Source organism: Danio aesculapii, chromosome 18 (genome assembly GCF_903798145.1).
Source record: "Danio aesculapii chromosome 18, fDanAes4.1, whole genome shotgun sequence".
NCBI classification, from domain to species: domain Eukaryota; kingdom Metazoa; phylum Chordata; class Actinopteri; order Cypriniformes; family Danionidae; genus Danio; species Danio aesculapii.
The window spans coordinates 4,279,659-4,300,261 of record NC_079452.1 but is presented as its reverse complement, the minus strand read 5'-3'; the positions used below and the strand labels follow the sequence as shown (position 1 = coordinate 4,300,261).

The window sequence follows — 20,603 nt, the reverse complement described above, 5'->3', positions numbered from 1 at the left end:
ATATGGCAGTCTAACCATTAACTGCACTGATATTACAGATTGCATCTCCAACTTTCTAGCTCCACCAACTGTCTAAATATTAAAGTGTAAATAAATTTCAAATAAATCATCCTCTGTTTCCTTATGACGATTCAGTTGACAGTTAATTAGTCAAATTGTTCAAGTTAATTAGTCAAAATGTTCTCACATTATGGCTGCACGATTAATCAAAATTAAATCAAGATTGGGATTCAGCAAAAGGTGCAATTTTCATGCACATCTTGTCAGGAAAATACGGCTCGGTGATCAATAGTAAATCTCCCCTTGAAGACCAGAGGAATTTTTTCAGATACAGCAACACACAGCCATCACCGAGAAACGACACAAACCGCTGATCTTTGATTTCAGATAGACACCAATATATTTGCATAGCTTGTCAGTGAACCTATATTCTCCATAAAGCAGGTACTGGAAATTTACTGCTGATTGCAGAGCCGGCTTTATTGACAAAATACGCATGAAATCGATTCAATCAGTCTATCAATAGTCAATTTCTAACTCAAATAACTTGTGAGTCAATTTTACGAGCACATCAAGTCAAGTTAGATGTTAAATCTCACCAATGTATGTTCACGTCAAACCTTGTTTGTGTTATGACAATCATTAGTTTACCTGCACAGTTTTAGTTCAGTGCCACCTAGTGGTCAGGAGATTGAAAAATTACTACAACTGCACTACAAAAGTTGTGGTTTAATTATTTATTACTTTTGACCAGTATGTGTTAGCATATTAATGTGACATGCTCCTCCAAATCTAAGTATTTTCCCCCAAATTGTTTAGAAGTTATAGGAAAAGGTGTAATTGTTTCATACCTACCCACCACTAGGTGGCACCGAGCTGAAACTGTGCAGGTAAGCTCATGGTTGTCAAAACACAAACCAGTATTAATTGGAACACACATTGTCGAGATATAACCTCACACTTAATTTTATTCGCTTTTACATCTCATGAATAATTCTGTGAATCAGTATTTGTGTACTCAGCAATTCTGCAAAAGTCGTCTTAAAATGACTTTAACTAATGAATTAGTTGCATTTTTGCATTTTTGTCTTCTCTGCAGGTGAGAGTGTAGAAGAGAATGCTAATGTGGTTGTTCGTCTGTTGATTCGACGTCCTGAGTGCTTTGGCCCTGCCCTGAGAGGAGAGGGTGGTGCTGGTCTGTTAGCTGCTATTGAGGAGGCCATTAAGATCTCTGAAGACCCTGCCAGAGATGGGCCAACTCCTAAAAAAGACAGACGCTTCATGTAAGACCTTTCATTGAATGCTTGGAGGATTTTGCTTTTCATTTAAAAGGGATCTACTATGAAAAATACTATGAAAAATGGCTACAGTGTGTGAGTATAACCAGCTCCTATTGGTAAAAAATTATTAATTAAATTTTTTATAATCACACTTCATTGAAACAGAAGCATTTTGATTGTTATTCTCCCTTTGTACATGTCATCAGAGCCCCATTCACAAGTGACCTCTCCCTCATTAGAATAGGATGTTAGTCTTGTTTTTAAATCTGCCATTATGCTGACACATAGGCAATTTTATACAGTCACCTATTAGGGTCAAAGCCTAAAAGGGGAGATTCAAGGAGTTATAAAACATAACTTATTGGGGGTATTTAAAGCTAAAATTTTATATACACACTCTAGGGACATCAGAGGCTTATTTTACATCTTGTAAAAATGAGATGTCTATGATTGGTTCACAGGTTTGGAGGGGAGGATCAGCATGAAGAGAACAGAGTGCATCTTGGAAATGCTATCATGTCATTTTATTCTGCCCTCATTGACTTGCTGGGTCGGTGTGCTCCTGAGATGCATGTAAGTGTAAAAGCTTGAATAATTAGCCTTTTTAGTCTATGACAAAGATAATGCATATGCAGATTGAAATTCAAAAGATCGTATTCTTAGCAAGAATGCATTTAATTGATCAAAAAGATTCTGTCAAATAATAATTTTTAAATACAATTAAAATATTTCTGTAATATATTTATTTGATTGTTTTATTATTATATAGTTTTGTTTTTCAGGATTCTTTGATTATAGATGTTTACAGCATTTATCTCAAATAGAATATTTTGTAACATATGTGTGTTTAATGTAACTTGCAATCGGTTAATTTCATCATTGTAGAATAAAGTTGCTTAATATTATTTTTTCATATTATCTGACCCAAACATTTACATGGGAAAATGTTAATTTTTCTAACAATTTCATATGATATACAATTTTACCCATTTCAAATGTTCGCAGTTGATCCAAGCAGGTAAAGGTGAAGCTTTGAGAATCCGAGCCATCTTGAGGTCTCTTGTGCCCATTGAAGACCTGGTGGGAGTCATCAGCCTTCCTGTTCAGATCCCCACCTTTGGCAAAGGTACATGAGAAACCACAAGATGTGGTTGTCTTTGTGCAATTTTGTCATTTTTGTCAATTGTGTAGTAAGATTTTTTTATCATTTCAGAATAAACTAAAATATATTTTTCTCATTTAAACATTGGTTATTCACATATTATTCACAATTAGCTCTGATCACTTGAAAATGTCATACAAATCATAGTTAGTTTTTTTATTGTTTGTTTATTAGCTTTGTGCTTCATGTCTATAAGAATTTCTCTGGGTTTTTATGAACCAAGACAGAAATTGGTAGTAAAGTGTAAATTTGTCATAGGAAAAGCTAGATGCTGCTCATGAGATCTCATGAGCTAGATGCTGCTCTCGTAGTAAGATCAGGTACTTTTACCTGAGATTTAGACGATCTTCGGCACATTCTCAACTTGGATAATATTGTGAATGTGAGTACAGTGTGTACTCTGTGTACAATATCCCTCAGTAAGTTAAAGGGCCACGAAACCCCCGTCTCAGCAGGGTGTTTTCACACCTATAGTTTGGAAAAAGTCAGAAAAGTGGGTGTGTCCAGCTCTGTTTAGATGGGAGTGTCGGGGGAGGAAAATAGGCAAGGTTTTGCATAAAAATGGTATTTTCCGTTTGGGCATGCGCTGAGACAAAAAACAAACACAGATGCAGGGGAGAAAGATAGTGACTGTGTTGACATGAACATCAGTAATTCAATTATTTGCCAAATTATTAATTTTTCACAAAATTATAAAAAAATTTAACTGCAGTTTGCACTAACACTTTATTCAGGAACATTTCTTGCATGCCCCCCATGACAAACAAGATAATGGATGCGAGGAACTGCTGGAAGAGAGTAGTTCTAATAGTTTGATTGATACCGCATGCCTTATGGGAGAAAAAAAACCTCTGCATTTCTCAGTAACTTAGATGCACTCGGTAGGTAACATAGCATCAGAAAGACGTGTGTGTATAGACTATCTTGTCACAAAATGCGGTGAAAACCCCACACGACGATAATAGTTTGATTAAGGTGCTTACATGTTTACACTCAGAGAGCAGCATTTACAGCGAATCTTTCAGTCCATAATATTGTAGTGATATTAACATACTGTAAACTTAGTAACTAAATCATTTTGACTGAGGTATGTCTTTAAAAACTGAAAGAGTACTACTGATGAAACGAACTAACTTTGCCATCTGAATAAACAAACAAAGACCACTGATCACTCACTAGAGACAGGACAATTAACACTAACTGGAGCCATGTCTTTTTTAAAAGGAGACGAGCGGCAAATCCGGATTTCACCATTTCCTGATGCAAAAAACTCTCGGGTCAAAAATGTTCCTTACAAACGTTTTTCTGTCTCGTGCATTGTAGTCCAAAAGTGAGTCCAGCTGCACTCTCATAGCGGGAAAATGAAAACAAAACCTTCGTTGCAGCACATTTATAAACACAAAACTGACGACCCATGTCTCCAAACAATTCTTGTTCTTCCACTTGTTTTGGCAACACTGTAACAGGTAAAAAGGTCTTCGAAGCTATCTTGCATATTAATGAAGATGCACCTCATTCACAATAGAGCGCGCTAATTGGTTTGAACCAAGTCTTTCTCATGAATTAATGCTGCCGGTATGAATTAACTCGCCGGTACAGACATCCACTCTCCACGTTGGACTACACGCTTTTTTCACTTTTTTAGTGAAATATATGTGTCCTAATAGTGTTTATAGCAGTGTGGGACACATGTATGACTGCCAACATCTCAAAAAATGTGTTTTGGTGTTTCGTGACCCTTTAAACAGTCAGTTGTTTAGCACTACAGACTTTACTGACTAGTAGCTTCCCCCAAGTCCTAATGCCCACCCGGTAACTCTATTGCTATTGTCATATGTGCTCTGACAATCAATTATATATTATAGAGCCTGTAGAAATATGAATATTGTTCATTAAGACACCATTTGAGCTTAAATATAATCTGTAGAACTATACCATGGGCAGCACAGTGGCTCAGTGGTTGTATAAGTGAATTGGGTAAAACTAAATTGGCCATAGTATATGAGTGCGTGTGTGAATGCAAGAGTTTATGGGTGTTTTCCCAGGAAAGGCATGTACTGTGGTAACCCCTGATTAATAATAAGCCTATAATAAGCTAAAGGAAAATGAATGAATAAGTGAACTATACCATGATTACCGTAAAAAAAATAAACTTCTAAACTAACAATTAAAAGCTGATGAACTAAAGCTGTGCAAAAGTTCCACAATTATCCAAATGGCGACAATGGACATTCAACAAAAACAGTTTTGCATCTCCTATGCCTCTTCCAGTGTGATATGCAAACTGCAATGTTTCTTACCATCTGTTTTACTTTTTACTCTGTGAAATAGGCCACTGTAAACTGTTTTTCTATTTTGCTACATTTCATAGACGGTCAGATCGTTGAGCCAAAAATGTCAGCGAGTTTCGTGCCAGACCACAAAGCCTCCATGGTTCTTTTCCTGGACAGAGTGTACGGCATCGATAACCAGGACTTCCTGTTGCATGTGCTAGAAGTGGGTTTCCTCCCCGATATGAGAGCTTCAGCCTCTCTGGATACGGTAAACTCTTAAAATTCTCAATCATATATTTCAGATTTTTTATCAATACTATTCAGTGTTGGGTGTAATTGTTACAATGGAAACGCAGGTTTATTTTTATAGCATATTTCAAACACAATGGAAATTCTAATTGCTTTACATAAACAAGAATAAAAGAAACAAGTATAAGAAATAAAAACAACAAAGAATCAAGAGTCAAGTAATTCAATTCCTCATTGAATATTTAATTTATTTTTCATACAAAGTAATTAGAAAAGTAATCTAACTTTACCCTTTTGTAAACTAAACTAAATTATTCTGGAATGATGTGATCCTCCAGGTGGCATTCAGCACCACAGAAATGGCTCTGGCTCTGAACCGTTACTTGTGTTCAGCCGTTCTGCCTCTGCTTACTAAATGTGCCCCACTGTTCGCTGGCACTGATCATCGCGCCATCATGATCGACTCCATGCTGCACACCATCTACAGGCTGTCCCGAGGCCGTGCCCTTACCAAAGCCCAGAGAGACGTCATCGAGGACTGCCTTATGTCTCTTGTCAAGTCAGTAATCTACTCTCTGACATCAGCTACTGTAGATGTCAAGCTTAGGAAAACAGTGCCTGTCAGAAGTTCTAGGATCAGTAGTCATCTCATATCCTGATAACGATAAAATACATGATATAGTATCATTTCCGTACAATAAATCAATTGAAAGTTTATAAATATTGACCACGTTATAAACCATTTCTTTTTTTTCCAGTTTAAGGTATATATATTGGAGCTAAAAAGGTAATATTTGTGTATTTTAGGTATCTGCGGCCGTCTATGTTGCAGCATCTGTTGAGAAGGCTGGTGTTTGATGTGCCAATCTTAAACGAGTATGCCAAGATGCCCCTCAAGGTATTCAAATATATTCTTCTTCTTCTACTACCACTACTACTACTACTTTTTATTTTACTTCTACTTGTTACATCTTCTACTTATTTCTTCCACATCTTCCTCTAATACTACTACTTCTGCTTCTTTGTCTACTTCTTTTACTTTTGATTTTACTTTTTCTACTTGTTCTTGTTCTACTTCTTTCACATCTTCTTCTTTTTCTTCTCCTTCTTCTTCTTCTTCTTCTTTTTCTTCATCATAGTCTTCTTTTTCTTCTCCTTCTTCTTCTTCTTCTTCTTTTTCTTCATCTTCTTTTTTTTCTTCTTTTTCTTCTACTACATCTTCTTCTTCTACTATTACTTCTATCTCGACTTCTACTTCTTCTACATATTCTTCTTCTTCTACTACATCTTCTTCTTCTACTATTACTTGTACCTCTACTTCCACATCTACATCATCTACTTCTACATCTTCTTCTTCTTCTACTATTACTTCTACCTCTACTTCCATGTCTACATCTTCTTCTTCTTCTTCTAATCTACTTTTTCTACATCTTTTTTTCTACTTCTACACCTTTTTCTACTTTTACTCCTACAGTACCTCTACATCTACTTCTACATCTTCTTCTACTTCTTCTTCTTCTACATATTCCTCTATTATTACTACTACTTCTGCTGCGTCTTCTACTTTTTATTTTACTTCTTCTACTTGTTCTTCTTCTACATCTACTTCTGCTTCTACTTCTTCTACATCTCTCCTTCTTTTTCTAATTCTACATCTTATTCTACTTCTATTACCACTTCTACAACCTTTTCTTCATATTCTACTACTTTTTCTATATCTTCTTCTTCTACTTCTACATCTCCTACTTCTACTTCTTCTACTATTACTTCTACCTCTACTTCCACGTCTACATCTTCTTCGTCTTCTCCTTCTTCTTCTACATCTACTTCTACTTCTACATCTTCTTCTACATCTCCTTCTTCTACTTCTAAATCTTCTTTTTCTTCTACTACTCCTACTTCTAAATCTTCTTCTACTTCTAAATCTTCTTCTTCTTCTACTTCTATCTCTACTTCTACATTCTCTTCTACATCTCTTTCTTCATCTTCTTCTACTTCTTCGTCTTCTTCTTCTTCTACTTCTTAAGCTTTTATACTTCTTCTTTTTCTTTTTCTTCTACATGTACTTCTTCTACACCTACTTCTTCTTCTACAACTTCTACTTTTACATCTTCTTCTAATTCTTCTTCTTCTCCATCAGTGGTCTCAAACTTAATTTCTGAACGGCCACAGCTCTGCAGATTTGAGCTCCAACCACCTCCATCTTCCACCTGCTTAATAATCTCTAGTAGTCTTGAACACCTTGATTATTTGGATCAGCTGTGTTTGATTAGGCTAGAGCAAAACTGTGCAGAGCTGCAGTTCCAGGAATCGAGTTTTAGACCCATGCTCTACATCTTCTTCTTCTACTTCTACATCTTCGTCTTCTTCTACTTTTACATCTTCTTCAACTTCTACTTCAACTTCTACATTATCTTCTTCTTCTTCTATATCTTCTTCTACTTCTATTTCTAGTTCTACTTCTTCGACATCTCCTTCTACTTCAGCGTCTTTTACTTCTTCACTTTTTCTTCTTCTTTTTCTTCTTGTACTTCCTTTTCTTCTACGCAAACACATTTCAGCAGATGAATTCTAAATGAAGTGTCTACAATACTTATCTTATTTATGTAGAAATTCAGTGTAATTTTGATAATTCCTACTTTAACTGTTCCTGTTTTGTTTAGCTGTTGACCAATCACTACGAGCGCTGCTGGAAGTATTATTGCCTGCCGAATGGATGGGCAAACTTTGGAGTCACCTCAGAAGAGGAGTTGCATCTCTCGCGCAAACTCTTCTGGGGCATTTTTGAGTCCCTCGCACACAAGGTTTCACAGACACAAACATGTTAACAGATGTATTCTAAATAAAGTGTGTACGAGCATGTACAGTATTTGTCATCTTGTCTGTGTAGAAATTCGATGCAGAGTTGTTTAAGATCGCCATGCTCTGCATCTGTGCTATCGCGGGTGCCATTCCTCCAGACTATGTGGATGCTAGTTATTCATCTATGACTGAGAAGAAAGCATCTGTCGACGCTGAGGGCAACTTTGACCCCAAACCAGTGGAAACTACCAAGTGAGAAAATAATCAGCTATCATACACTTAAAGTTCTGTTATTATTTTCTAAATTATGTTATGATGAACATTGTGGGTATCTTTGTGATTATAATTGTGCATTGAGATGCAATTTATTAGTAGGCCCACATGGAATCCGTGCTTGCAGAAATATGCAGATTTTTAGCCCATCATTGAGTCTATGAGCTCTATTTTAACGATCCATGTGCAAAGCGCAAACACATTAAGGGCGTGTCGGAATCCACTTTTGCTAATTTAAGGACGGAAAAATCCACTTTGCGCCATGGCGCATGGTCTAACAGGGTTGAGCTTATTTTCTTAATGAGTTATAGGTGTGTTTTGAGAATAAACCAATCAGAGTCTCATCTCCCATTCCCTTTAAGTATCAGTTGCGTCGCGCAATAGCGCATTTGCTATTTACATGACAGACTTTGTAAGTGGAAAAACTGAGCATTTCACTAGCAAGAAAACAGTTAAACAAAGCATCCACAGCGTGAGAATAAGAGATGAGCCTCCTCATTATTTACTTTTGCTTTCACTCTCATGGATAGGGAAACATGTTGTACGCACAGACATCCATTAGTCTATAAATAATTAATTTCATTTGTTAAGCGCAAAGATTAGTTTTAAAAACTATTTTTAAATTCAGTTCTAGTTTCCAGCAAACTAATAAATAAACAATAATAACGAAGTGCATTAAAAAACTGAGTTATATCCTAATACACATGCTATGTCCCATATTTTCTAAAACCTGACAGATGGGCAAATATAAGCTTGTTTTTAATAAAACTAATATAAATATATATGTATATAATAAATACTACAGCTAATAATGATAACATAATACAAAAGCAAATTGTTATAAATATAACCCCAACACCCCCCCCCCCCCCCCCCCGAGATGAGGAAGGCATGAAAATATGGTTTTTATATTTATGTAGGCTAGAAAAGAATATGTTTTGTAATATTTTAATCCTTTAGATTTATATCCTATTTATATTCTTATTATATCCTATATATATCCTTAATATTTTAAATCTGTTTCATATGTAAAGATATTTGCGTATTGCTGTAGCCTACATCCTGCCTGTATTAAGCAATGTGTAAGCGAGGCGCACAACTAACGCGCTCTGCGCTGGACTGTAGACCGGCTTTGTTTTGGTCTATTGAATAATCTTTTTTAGTTTCTCAAAATAGCAACGCACCAGCAATGTGCTTCAACATGTCTGTAAATGTATATTTATTCAATTTTTAAAATAATTTCACTACTGTAATTGTGATATAATAATAATCATAATAATAATAGTAATAATAATAATAGTAATAATAATTTATTAAGTTATAATGTATTATTAATGTTAATTAATGTTAATCAAGATTATTAATAATTATTAATTAATAATGTTCATATGATTTATTTACAGTACAGTTTGTAAAGTAATATGCTCTGTTTTTTAGTAGACTGTGTATAATTGTTTCTGAATTAGGTGTTAAATAGGTAAATTGCATAAATATTCAGTATATAATAATATTCTTTTTTACAGCAGTTCTCTAAAATAATAATAATAATAATAATAAAAATAATAATAAAAATAATATGTTTTTATGTTTTAGTTATATTATCTTTATGTAATTTATTAGTGTATGCTATGCTTATTGATCTATAATAATAATAATAATAATATTAATAATAATAATAATAATAGTAATAATAATTTATTAATTTATCAAGCTACGTAAGTTTTTTTTTTTCTTTTTTTTTCTTAAAAATGAATGGAAGTGAATGATATTGGAAGTCTTGACACATTTGCATACCTGCCAGCATTTGTCTATGAAATTCCGGGAGACTCTGGGGTGGGGTTCTAGGGTTTTTCTAATTACGGGACTTTTCAAGGAGACATAACAAAAACGCCAGGGTGGCAGGACATGGGTGTGAAATATGAGAGACTTCAGGGAAATACAGGAGTGTTGGCAGGTATGCTTTTGAGTTACAATGGCTCCACTACTCTTACTGTATGTAAAATAAATAAGGTGGATTGGTCCTGAAAATTCAGCTTTTTAGCTTTTTTATTTAGTAAAACTGTCAGGGAATTTGACATTCAGTTTAAAGTTGGAACAATGTTATTATTGCTATTGTCATTGTTGTTTAATTTATTATTAAAAAATTTGTTATAACATGAAATTTAGTCTCATTGCGACAAACCAAATCTATTGTAGTTTCTTATTCAAATGAACAGCACCAACAGAATAATTATGTTTCTTTCCTTTTTGCAGCACCATCATTCCTGAGAGACTTGATGCCTTCATTAACAAATATGCTGAGCACACTCATGATAAATGGGCCTTTGAGAAGGTTAGCATCAGCACTTATGCTCATCTGTGAAAGCCAAAAGCATTGTGGGACTGGGGAGCAGCTTGTAACTTTTGGTTTCCGTCTTTCAGATCCAAAATAACTGGACATATGGAGAGGTTCTAGATGAGAATGCCAAAACTCACCCAATGCTGCGGCCTTATAAAACTTTCTCTGAAAAGGTCTGATGGCTCTTTGATGCAATGTCATGTCTATCCGCTTTGTTTTGATAAGTTGTTGTGAAGATCAACCTCCATTTCACTTTCTCTCTGTAGGATAAGGAAATCTATCGCTGGCCCATTAAGGAGTCCATCAAGGCCATGCTGGCATGGGAATGGACTTTGGAGAAAGCCAGAGATGGAGAGACTGAGGTGAAAACTGAGGTGAAGGCCACCAGAAAGATTTCCCAGACTGCACAGGTAACAGAGACGAACAAGATGGAAACGTTATCTTTTATGAACCTAATGTTAGGAATGAACTCAGAATTGAGATAGAAATGTTTTAACTGATGAAATGTTAAGGGACTCATTATGCAATTGCATCAAAATACAGTATGGTTTATCTATATTTGTCAATCCATCTCATAATGATCATTTATATTCACTAGTGCTGTTTGAAGATTAATCGTGACTTATGACGTACAAAATAAAAGTTTGTATTTTTGTAACTTATATGCGTACTATGTATACTTATTATGCACACATATATGTGTATTTTATTTTATATGTGATTAGTTACAAATTAATTGTTTAACTTTAGTCTTCACAATTCAGTTCTAATGAGCGTAGCATTTATCTATGAGGCGCCTTATCAACACATACATAAAACATGTGCATATACACCAATAACTAACTCAAATATAGACCTATACTATTGGTGTTCAATATATATATATATATATATATATATATATATATATATATATATATATATATATATATATATATATATATATATATATATATATATATATATATATATATATATATATATATATATATATTATATATAACTAAGAATTATTAACCCCCCTGCTGAATTATTAGCCCTCCTGTTTATTTCTTTCCCAATTTCTGTTTAACGGAGAGATTTTTTCAATACATTTCTAAACATAATAGTTCTAATAACTCATTTCTAGAAATTGATTTATATTATCTTTGACATGATGACAGTAAATAATATTTTACTAGATATTTTTCAATACACTAGTAAAAATTAGGTTAGAAAGGCAGGTTAGTGTAATTAGGCAAGTTATTTTATAACGATGGTTTGTTCTGTAGATTATCGGAAAAAATATAGCTTAAAGAGGCTAATAATATTGACCTTAAATGTTTTTTTAAAACCGCTTTTATTCTAGCTGAAATAAAACAAATAAGATATTCTCCAGGATAAAAAATATTATCAGACATACTGTGAAAATTTTCTTGCTCTGTTAAACATCATTTGGAAATATTTAAAAAAGAAAAAATATTCAAAGGGGGCTAATAATTCAACTATAGTATTTTTCTATTTCTGCAATATGAAGCCACATTATTTCACAGAAGGAATTAATAAATAGGTAAAATATAATATGAAATAAGCTGTTATTCTCCTAATATTGAATAAATGGGTTTATTATAATGGGTTTATGTCTTTTATTGTCATTAAAAATATCTCTTCTTATTGTAATTGTTTCTTTATTGCGCAACAATGTGATTTTTTTTGGCTAAAGTAAATAAAATACAATAAATAATGATGTGTGTTTTCAGTTGTCATACCTAAACAGCCCAAGACTGTTAAGTAATCTCTTGTAAAACTCCAATAATCACAAAAAATAAGTTTTCTTAACAAAAATATTGCGTAAATGTTTTATTTCAATGAAGCTTTTGCTTAATCATTCAGATTTAGGTGATGAATTTAATGAAAGTTTTGACAATTTAATGAGAGTTTTGACATAAAAAAAAAAATGTGGAACAAAAAGTCATTTTTTAAAATACTTACAAATTCATTGAAAGTGCCCCCCAACTATAGAATGTTTCAGTGTTTTTAAATACATAAAAACTAAAATAGAATACTGTTATACTATAACTATAAAACTATAACACCTTACAATACTGGGCACGGAGTTAATGTCAATTAATATATTCACTAACATAAACAAACAAAGAACAATACCTGTACAGCATTTATTAATCATAGTTTAAGATTTAATATTAAACTCAAGCACTCTGCTTGTTAACATTATTTAACGTGCCTGAGTTAACATGAGCTAACTATGAACAACTGTATTTTCTAATTAACGTCAACATAAATACTTTAAGATGTGTATTTTTATTGTTTGATCATATTAGTAAATACATTACTTAAAATTAATTATGTGTACCGTATTGTAAAGTGTGACCTAATAAACTGTATAAAAACTAAATCTCAAAGTGTCATGTAGTTGTTGTAACACTCTCCATAATATATCACACAAGTATATCTATCTCCTGCAGGCCACCTATGATCCCAGTCAGGGATACTCTCCTCAGCCAGTGGACCTTATTGGCATGGCCTTGTCCAGAGAGCTACAGGTATATTATCTATGTTTTTTTTCTGTGTAAGACTGTATAAAACTTTGGCAACCAAAAAAATAAAAATAAAAATAGAAACCTGACTGATTTACTGGTCTTTGTTCAGTCCATGGCAGAACAGCTTGCAGAGAACTACCACAACACCTGGGGTCGCAAGAAGAAAATGGAGCTACAAGCCAAGGGTATGATTGGCTTGTTAACCAATGAAATAATGACGAGAATTCATATCTAATGTAATGTTCTTAAGATAACCATGTTATGTTTTGGACTATCCACTAGTTTTTGTGGGTTTTTGTGTTCATAGGTGGTGGAACTCATCCTCTGCTGGTACCCTATGATACACTGACAGCCAAAGAGAAGGCAAGAGACAGAGAAAAAGCCCAAGACCTGCTCAAATTCCTTCAGCTGAATGGATACGCTGTAACCAGGTGATTCACCGGTGATGTGAAAAAACAATTAAACAGTCCAGTTGGAATCTAATGATCCAATCAGCTCATGATTTTAATTTGTTTCACTATTTTGATTTCACAATTCCATTTTCTCACTTTTTTTTACTAAACTTTTTTTGTAATAAAATGAGATTGAGGACACACAGTGTTCTTTTAATACTGATGAACATTTCTTTGTGAAGGGGGTCCATTTTCCCCACACAGTCCAAAGATATGTGGTATAGTTGAATTGGATAAACAAATTTGGTCGTAGTGTATATGTGTGTGTGTGAATGAGAGAATGTATGTCTGTGTGGGTTAGTGTACTCTCAATGCTGTGTTGCAGCTGGAAGGTAAAACATTTGCCAAAGTAATTGTAATTTTTTTCCGCTATGGTAAACCTTAATAAATCATAAATCTAAACCAAAGTGAGTGAGAGTGAATATAAAATAATAATACTAAATTGCCATTTTAAAACAAACCCCAAATCAATTAAGTTTCACAATTTAAAGAAATCTCAAACAAAGTAAGACTATACTTTGATGCTGCATTTTAATCATGATCCAAACAAAGATTCAGCATACTTGCAGAATATTAAGTTTTTAATTACCATTATACTGTTTCATTTTGAAATTCGAAGCAAAAACAGAAAGGTCTGACTTTAGTTTTGGGAAACTATTGGCCTACTTTTTAAAATATCTAAAGGAAAAAGAGTAAACATCCCTGAGTAAAAAGCAGTTTATGCATTTGTAGCTCCACCTTCTTCTGAAAAGAGGGCCGGGAGCAGGATCTAATTTGAACTTAAAGTGACAAACAACAAAACAGCAGGTTTTGAATTAAACATTATGGGCTCAATTTTAACGATCTAAGTGCAAAGTCTAAAGCATATGGCGTAAAAGCATTAATGGCATGTCCAAAACCATTTGTGCTATTTTAAGGATGAAAAAATACGCTCTGCGCCACGGAGCATGGTCTAACAGCGTTGTGCTTATACTTTTAATGAGTTATGGGTGTGTTTTGAGAATAAACCAATCAGAGTATCATGTTCCATTCTCTTTAAGAGTCAGTTGACTGACTCTTAAAATGAAACTGAACATGAAGTGAACTGAACTGAATGCTTCACTAGGGAGAAAACGGTTAAACATACCATCTGCAGCGAGAATAAAGAATCAGCCTCCTCCATTCAGCCTCTTTACTTTCACTTTCTCCTTCTCTCTTTTGTGGAGTAAGGAAATGGTGTTGTACGCACTCCACGGAAGACATCCATTAGCCTACATATTCAATTTTGTTTGTTAAGCATAAAGATTTGTTACAAAATTATTTCTAAATTCAGTTCTAATTTCTGGAAAACAAATGAATGAACAATAATAACGAAATGTGGCCAAACAACTGAGTTATATCCAAACACACATGCTATGCCTCATTTGGTCCAAAACCAGACAGGTGGGTAAATCTGAGCTTGTTTTTAATAAAACAAATATAAATATGCAGATAATAAATAATACTAATAATACTGCTAATAATAATAACATGATTCAAAAGCAAGTTGTCATGAATAAACTGAAAAAAGCCCCCCGAGATGAAGGCATGGTGGCAGTGGTTTTTATATTTATGTAGAAAGTAATAATTTTTGTAATATTTTAATCCTTTATTCTTTTTTATTTGTAAAGATATTTGCATATTGCTGCACATCCTGTGTGTATTACGCAATGTGTAGGCGTTTAAGGTGCACAACTAATGCGCTCTGCACTGGACTTTAGACCAGCTTTCGGTCTATTTTAGTTCCACAAAATAGCAGCGTGCCAACAATGCGCTTTAACACACCAATTTTCTTGACTGGCACACCCATGAGTCCACAAAGTGGCGCAAATGGATTTACTATTTAAACAACGTAGTGCAAAATGTGAAAATTAGGGTTCCACTGGTCTGAAAATAGCAACACATTGCGGCAAACACGTCTTGCGCCTTATTGTGCTGGGTGTATGATAGGGCCCTAAAAGTGGCAATTTCAAAGAGCTACAAAAAGTTATTTGAGGGCTAATGTGAAATGTAAATGTGATGCTAATGTGAAATTTCACATACATACTAGAGGGACATCAGAGATTTCTTTTATATCTTGTAAAAGGGCACAAAATAGACCCCCTTAAAATACGGTAACTTAAAACTATAAACTCACATCATGTTGTTCCTCCTCACTGATCTTTATCAGGGGTCTGAAAGACATGGAGCAGGAGATTTCATCCATTGAGAAGCGCTTTGCATACGGGTTCCTGCAGAAGCTGTTGAAGTGGATGGAGATCGCGCAGGAGTTTATTGCTCATCTTGGTATACATTCACCTAAACTGTAACCCCAAACTTTTACTCTTGATGAAAAAGAAGTATTTGATGGCTCTTCTGTGTGATTGTTATTCCAGAGGCTGTTGTGAGCAGTGGAAGAGTTGAAAAATCGCCACACGAACAGGAGATTAAATTCTTTGCTAAGGTTAGACACCTTTGACCAGCATATGAGTTGATTTTGAATAAAACTGAGCTCAGCGGGAATTATTTGAAAGGCTTTTCGGTCTCTCACTGGCTCCTCTTTATATTCTGTTCCTGTAGATTCTGCTTCCACTGATAAACCAGTACTTTAAGAACCACTGCCTGTATTTCCTGTCCACTCCTGCTAAAGTGCTGGGCAGTGGTGGTCACGCATCCAACAAGGAGAAGGAGATGATTGCTAGGTAATGCTGCAGATCAGCATTTTTGCTTTAAACATTTTCATTTGATTACATGTGTTTTTTTTTCAGAGGCCGGTTGCACCAGCTTTCTGCAAGTTAAAACATAGTGTGGTTTTGAGTAATATCATATTTTAGTAAATTTGTATTCATAGTAAAGTAACATGAGGTAAACTAGCTAGAAGATTAAATGAAATTCAGTGCATTTCAGCAACTTCTGCTCACTAACTTCTCAGGCTTCTATTTGATCACTGAAGTTAAATGTAATATTATGTGACTTTGGATTACTTTACAAAGTACTTATGGCCTGCTAGCTACATTTAAAAACAAGACAGCATAACCTGTCATAAATCTGGCATAAACATAATTGTCATAAATGTGTCACTAATAGGTTTTCAGCGAAACAAATTGAATTTGTCCTAAAAATGTATCATTAAAAGTGTTCATTTTAAAACAGAACCATTCACCTTTTTCTTGACCTTTTTAAAATGCTGTTTTTGTACAAGTGTCAATACTTGGTTAATTTTTTTAGGGGTCATGAAAATGTTTAATTTTATTATGTTTCCTTCAACATAAGATCTGATTATAGACCAGGGGTGTCCAAACTCATTCCTGGAGAGCCGGTGTCCTGCATAGTTTAGCTCCAACTTCCTTCGATACACCTGCCTGGAAGTGTCAAGCATACCTAGAAAGAGCTTGGCTGTTTCTCAATTCCAAGAGCGTAGAGGATGGACTTGTGTTCTTCTGGAAACTGGTCTTCCTAGGTCACCTCGGAAGAACAAACTCAGGCGACTGCGAGAACAGAGAATGCGTCCTGTGAGAAATGAGATGCTGTGTTCTTCCTGATGGTCACCTGTCCTTCACGCATTTTTAACGGACAATTATTTAAATATTACTGCATTCATACAGCGATTTATTGATTTCCCCTTTTCAATATATATAACATGCACAAAAAACTTACAAGTATACTTTACAGAAAACAAATGACACAGATTTTATTTTATCGGAATTTCAGCAAATAAACACCATAATGTGTTTATGCCTTTATTATGATTTTCAGGGTAATGTTTACTTACACCGTCTCATTTAGGAAAAGTCCTGAGGTAAATAAGTTATATCTCTAAACTATAATAATAAATATATATAATGACGCGCAATGATGCGTCCTCGATATCAAAAACATATCCCGGAACTTTCACGCGTCCTCCGTTCTTGTGGTCTTGTGTTTTGGAACTGAACTTTGGCGGTTGATGATGACGTTACAAGAGAACACAAGGACATAAGCTGAAGAACGTATATTGAGAAACAGCCCTTGATTAGCTGGTTCAGGTGTGTCTAATTGGGGTTGGAACTAAACTATGTAGGACACCGCCCCCCCAGGACTGAGTTTGTGCACCCGTTATAGACTATTCAAAATGTCTGTTTTTGGGATAACGCTGCAAGCCACAAGTTAACAGGATTTGTTACATGTAGGAAACGTCTCATGTACTGTGCAGTTTTAATTTGAAATGCTTACCAATGGTCATGACTGATGATCACCAGACAGACATGTAACAATGCTGTGGGTATTTGAACTGAATGAAGTTGCTAGTAAATCTCTAGTGTAAACTTTACAGTGCAATTTAGGAACTTATTAACTGCTGGTGCAACCTTACCCAGAACATGTTTAATGATGTTAGTTACAATAGTTTTGATATTGCGAATTGTCACATCCTCTTTGCCCCTTACATTTCTCCCTGCCTGTGGTTTTTCTCTCTGCCTCCTCCTGGAGTGTTTTTCCATGGGTCCCCCATCCTTATTTTACATTTATCTTCAACGGTTCACTTTATTTTACTCCTACTTTTCCATCTTCTTAACCTCAACCTTTTATTCTTTTTCATGCCATTTTCTCTTTCTCAACCCTCCGCCCCTATTTGTTTCTTCTTTTTGTGTATCTTCTATCTCAGTATCTTCTGTAAGTTGGCTGGTCTGGTGAGACACAGGGTTTCCCTCTTTGGTAAGGATCCTGCATGATGGCCTGATTGCACATTTCATTTTTCCACCATCATTCCCTTTTTTCTTTAACGTTTCACATCATTTGTACATCCATTTCTAATAGCTGTATTTATTTGCTCTGAGTTTTCTTTGGTTTTATCTATGCCTTCCTTTTTTTCTTTCTTTCTTTCTTTCTTTCTTTCTTTCTTTCTTTCTTTCTTTCTTTCTTTCTTTCTTTCTTTCTTTCTTTCTTTCTTTCTTTCTTTCTTTCTTTCTTTCTTTCTTTCTTTCTTTCTTTCTTGTTTTTTCTGAGTGGTTTCTCTAAACATTTGCTTTGCTTTTGTGCATCATTTGCAGTGTTGGCTCAGTAATCGTATAGTAAGAATCACTACCATGTGAAAATTTCTAGCTTCATTAGACTGTCTTTCCAAATCCAATTTTGACATGTATCCAGTTGGAATCTGACTGTATTAAGTTTAAGTGGCAAAAACATCACATGATATAAGTGTAAATCTGTTTGAAGCTACATTACATTGATTATGTGGTTTGTAATCTTGTACAGATCACATTTCTGTAAATCTGGGGTCGGTTCCAAACGCATTGTTGGTTGTAGTTTCCTTATTTACCTACATACTGTTGTCCAGGGATTCAGAGTTTATGACAATAAATAAATGACATTATTTTGACATTGAAGGGTTTAATTAGCAGAATTTACACAAATTTAATATAACATAATTTTATTTGAACATAATTTTACATAAATTTAAAATATATCACTAATGAAAGAGCAATGATGTTGAAAGGCGATATTTAGTTAGGGCTGCACTATTCAACGAAAGCGATTTTCATGTCCATTTTGTCCTTAAAAGCCTGTTCTGTACTCATCTGTAAATCTCCATTACCTGCTTTCAACTGGAGCTGTGTTTACAATACAGAGCCCTAGTTCACTGACAAGCTGCAAAAAAATTGCAGACAAATTTAGTTGCTGCGATTCTGAAATCAAGATAATCATTCTGCAATTTGACAGCAGACTGGGTTTTGACAGCTGTTTTTTCTACATCTGAATACATGTGAAAATACACAATTTATTAACATGGGTGGATTCCAAACTCACTTCACAACTTCAGTTGAGTGTCTGTAACAAGTCCTTCTGTGAGATGATTCTGTAGAGGTTAGATTTTTAGCCACATTTAATCAATAAAAAAAGTTAAATCCTCTGTTTGACTTTCTGGCACTATTCTTTGTTGCATATTTGCATTTTCTGCACAAGAGCCCCTTCTGGCCATCGGAGGTTTGCTATTGATCACAGAGTCATGCTTACCTGACAAGATGTGCGTGACAATTGCATCATTTGCTAAATCACCATTTGAATTTCACTTTGATTTATTGTGCAGCCCTGTTGTCAAGTTTATTTTTCATGTTCCACTATAATTAGGCAGTAAAATACGTCAGTGTTTGGGAATCGCACCTTATTGCCATAGCTTTTGTCATGTAAAACGTAAACATGGCAGATGTTGTTTGTAGAAAACATACTCAGTGTCTTTGCAGAACAAGTTCTTTCAAATTGCAAATTGAGTGTAAAAGCTTAGTTTAATGTGCGATATACTACTAGTCTGGGCCCTATAAGATAAGGAAACATGTCATCAGTACAACATCTGTTCTGCAAACCATGTTGCTGTTGTTTCTTTTATGTAGCCCAGGTTCTCAATCCTGGTCCTCATGACCCCCTGCTCTGCATATATTGTATGTTGCTCTTATCACTACTGAGATTTGTTCCATTCAAATGTAAGTGCTCTACGGAGTGTACATCACATGATATTCTGCCATAGTTCCAGTTTGGAAATGTGTTCAATTCATAGGGTGAACAAGATGTGGCTTCTATGCCAGTCACAAAATTATAGTTCACATTTCTGTAATAATTAAAGACACAGCAAACAATGGTGCAAAAAGCTGTTTGCCACTTTAAATATGGGAGAGATTAGTAAACACTATGTAGGAAACATCTCTGTGAATCTGAACCCATCACTCTTTTAACAAGCTGGTAATCTAAATCAGATGTGTTAAACACAAGAGACATGCAAAATAAGCAGAGCAGGGGATTGGGAAGACCAGGATTGAGACCCATCCCTGCAGGCACAGGACATCAACATGAGGTCATATTAATGTTGTACCCTAGCGTACCCCCATGTCATGGGAATGTTGGATTTTGTGTGGAAATGAAAAACAGGTTGACATCAGAACCCAAAGTCAGGCTGTTGTCAGTGTCCAACCTAAAATCAATCTAAAATCAACCAAATATCAATGTCTAATCATGTTACACCTTGAAGTTGTGTGTGAATGTTACCACTTTGACATTTATCAGAGGTTGGATTTTGGCCACTTTCCAACACAACCTAAAATCAACCAAATATCAACGTAATTTGACGTCATTATTGGACATCAAAATAACGTTGTCCTTAGATGCTGGCTAGACATTGAATTTTGGTCACCTGACGTCATGACCTAAATCTAACCTAATATTAACGTCTTATGATGTTGTGTGTCTCCTGGGATTGGTTGTTGCCATA

At 34.7% G+C, this 20,603-nt stretch overlaps 1 protein-coding gene across 7 annotated transcripts in view; it reads left to right on the top strand.

The window, feature by feature from the left end:
• Positions 1-20,603, top strand: part of ryr1b (ryanodine receptor 1b (skeletal)) — a 188,007-nt gene that overhangs the window by 104,474 nt on the left and 62,930 nt on the right. For all 7 annotated transcript variants that reach the window (XM_056478876.1, XM_056478873.1, XM_056478870.1 and 4 more), the window contains exons 45-62: positions 1,100-1,283; positions 1,742-1,853; positions 2,286-2,406; positions 4,814-4,983; positions 5,303-5,523; positions 5,772-5,862; positions 7,628-7,768; positions 7,855-8,018; positions 10,293-10,371; positions 10,461-10,550; positions 10,644-10,787; positions 12,843-12,920; positions 13,027-13,102; positions 13,225-13,348; positions 15,558-15,673; positions 15,763-15,830; positions 15,947-16,068; positions 18,009-18,058. In XM_056478876.1, coding sequence (XP_056334851.1) covers positions 1,100-1,283; positions 1,742-1,853; positions 2,286-2,406; positions 4,814-4,983; positions 5,303-5,523; positions 5,772-5,862; positions 7,628-7,768; positions 7,855-8,018; positions 10,293-10,371; positions 10,461-10,550; positions 10,644-10,787; positions 12,843-12,920; positions 13,027-13,102; positions 13,225-13,348; positions 15,558-15,673; positions 15,763-15,830; positions 15,947-16,068; positions 18,009-18,058 — 2,151 coding nt within the window. The remainder of the gene's footprint in view (positions 1-1,099; positions 1,284-1,741; positions 1,854-2,285; positions 2,407-4,813; positions 4,984-5,302; positions 5,524-5,771; positions 5,863-7,627; positions 7,769-7,854; positions 8,019-10,292; positions 10,372-10,460; positions 10,551-10,643; positions 10,788-12,842; positions 12,921-13,026; positions 13,103-13,224; positions 13,349-15,557; positions 15,674-15,762; positions 15,831-15,946; positions 16,069-18,008; positions 18,059-20,603) is intronic.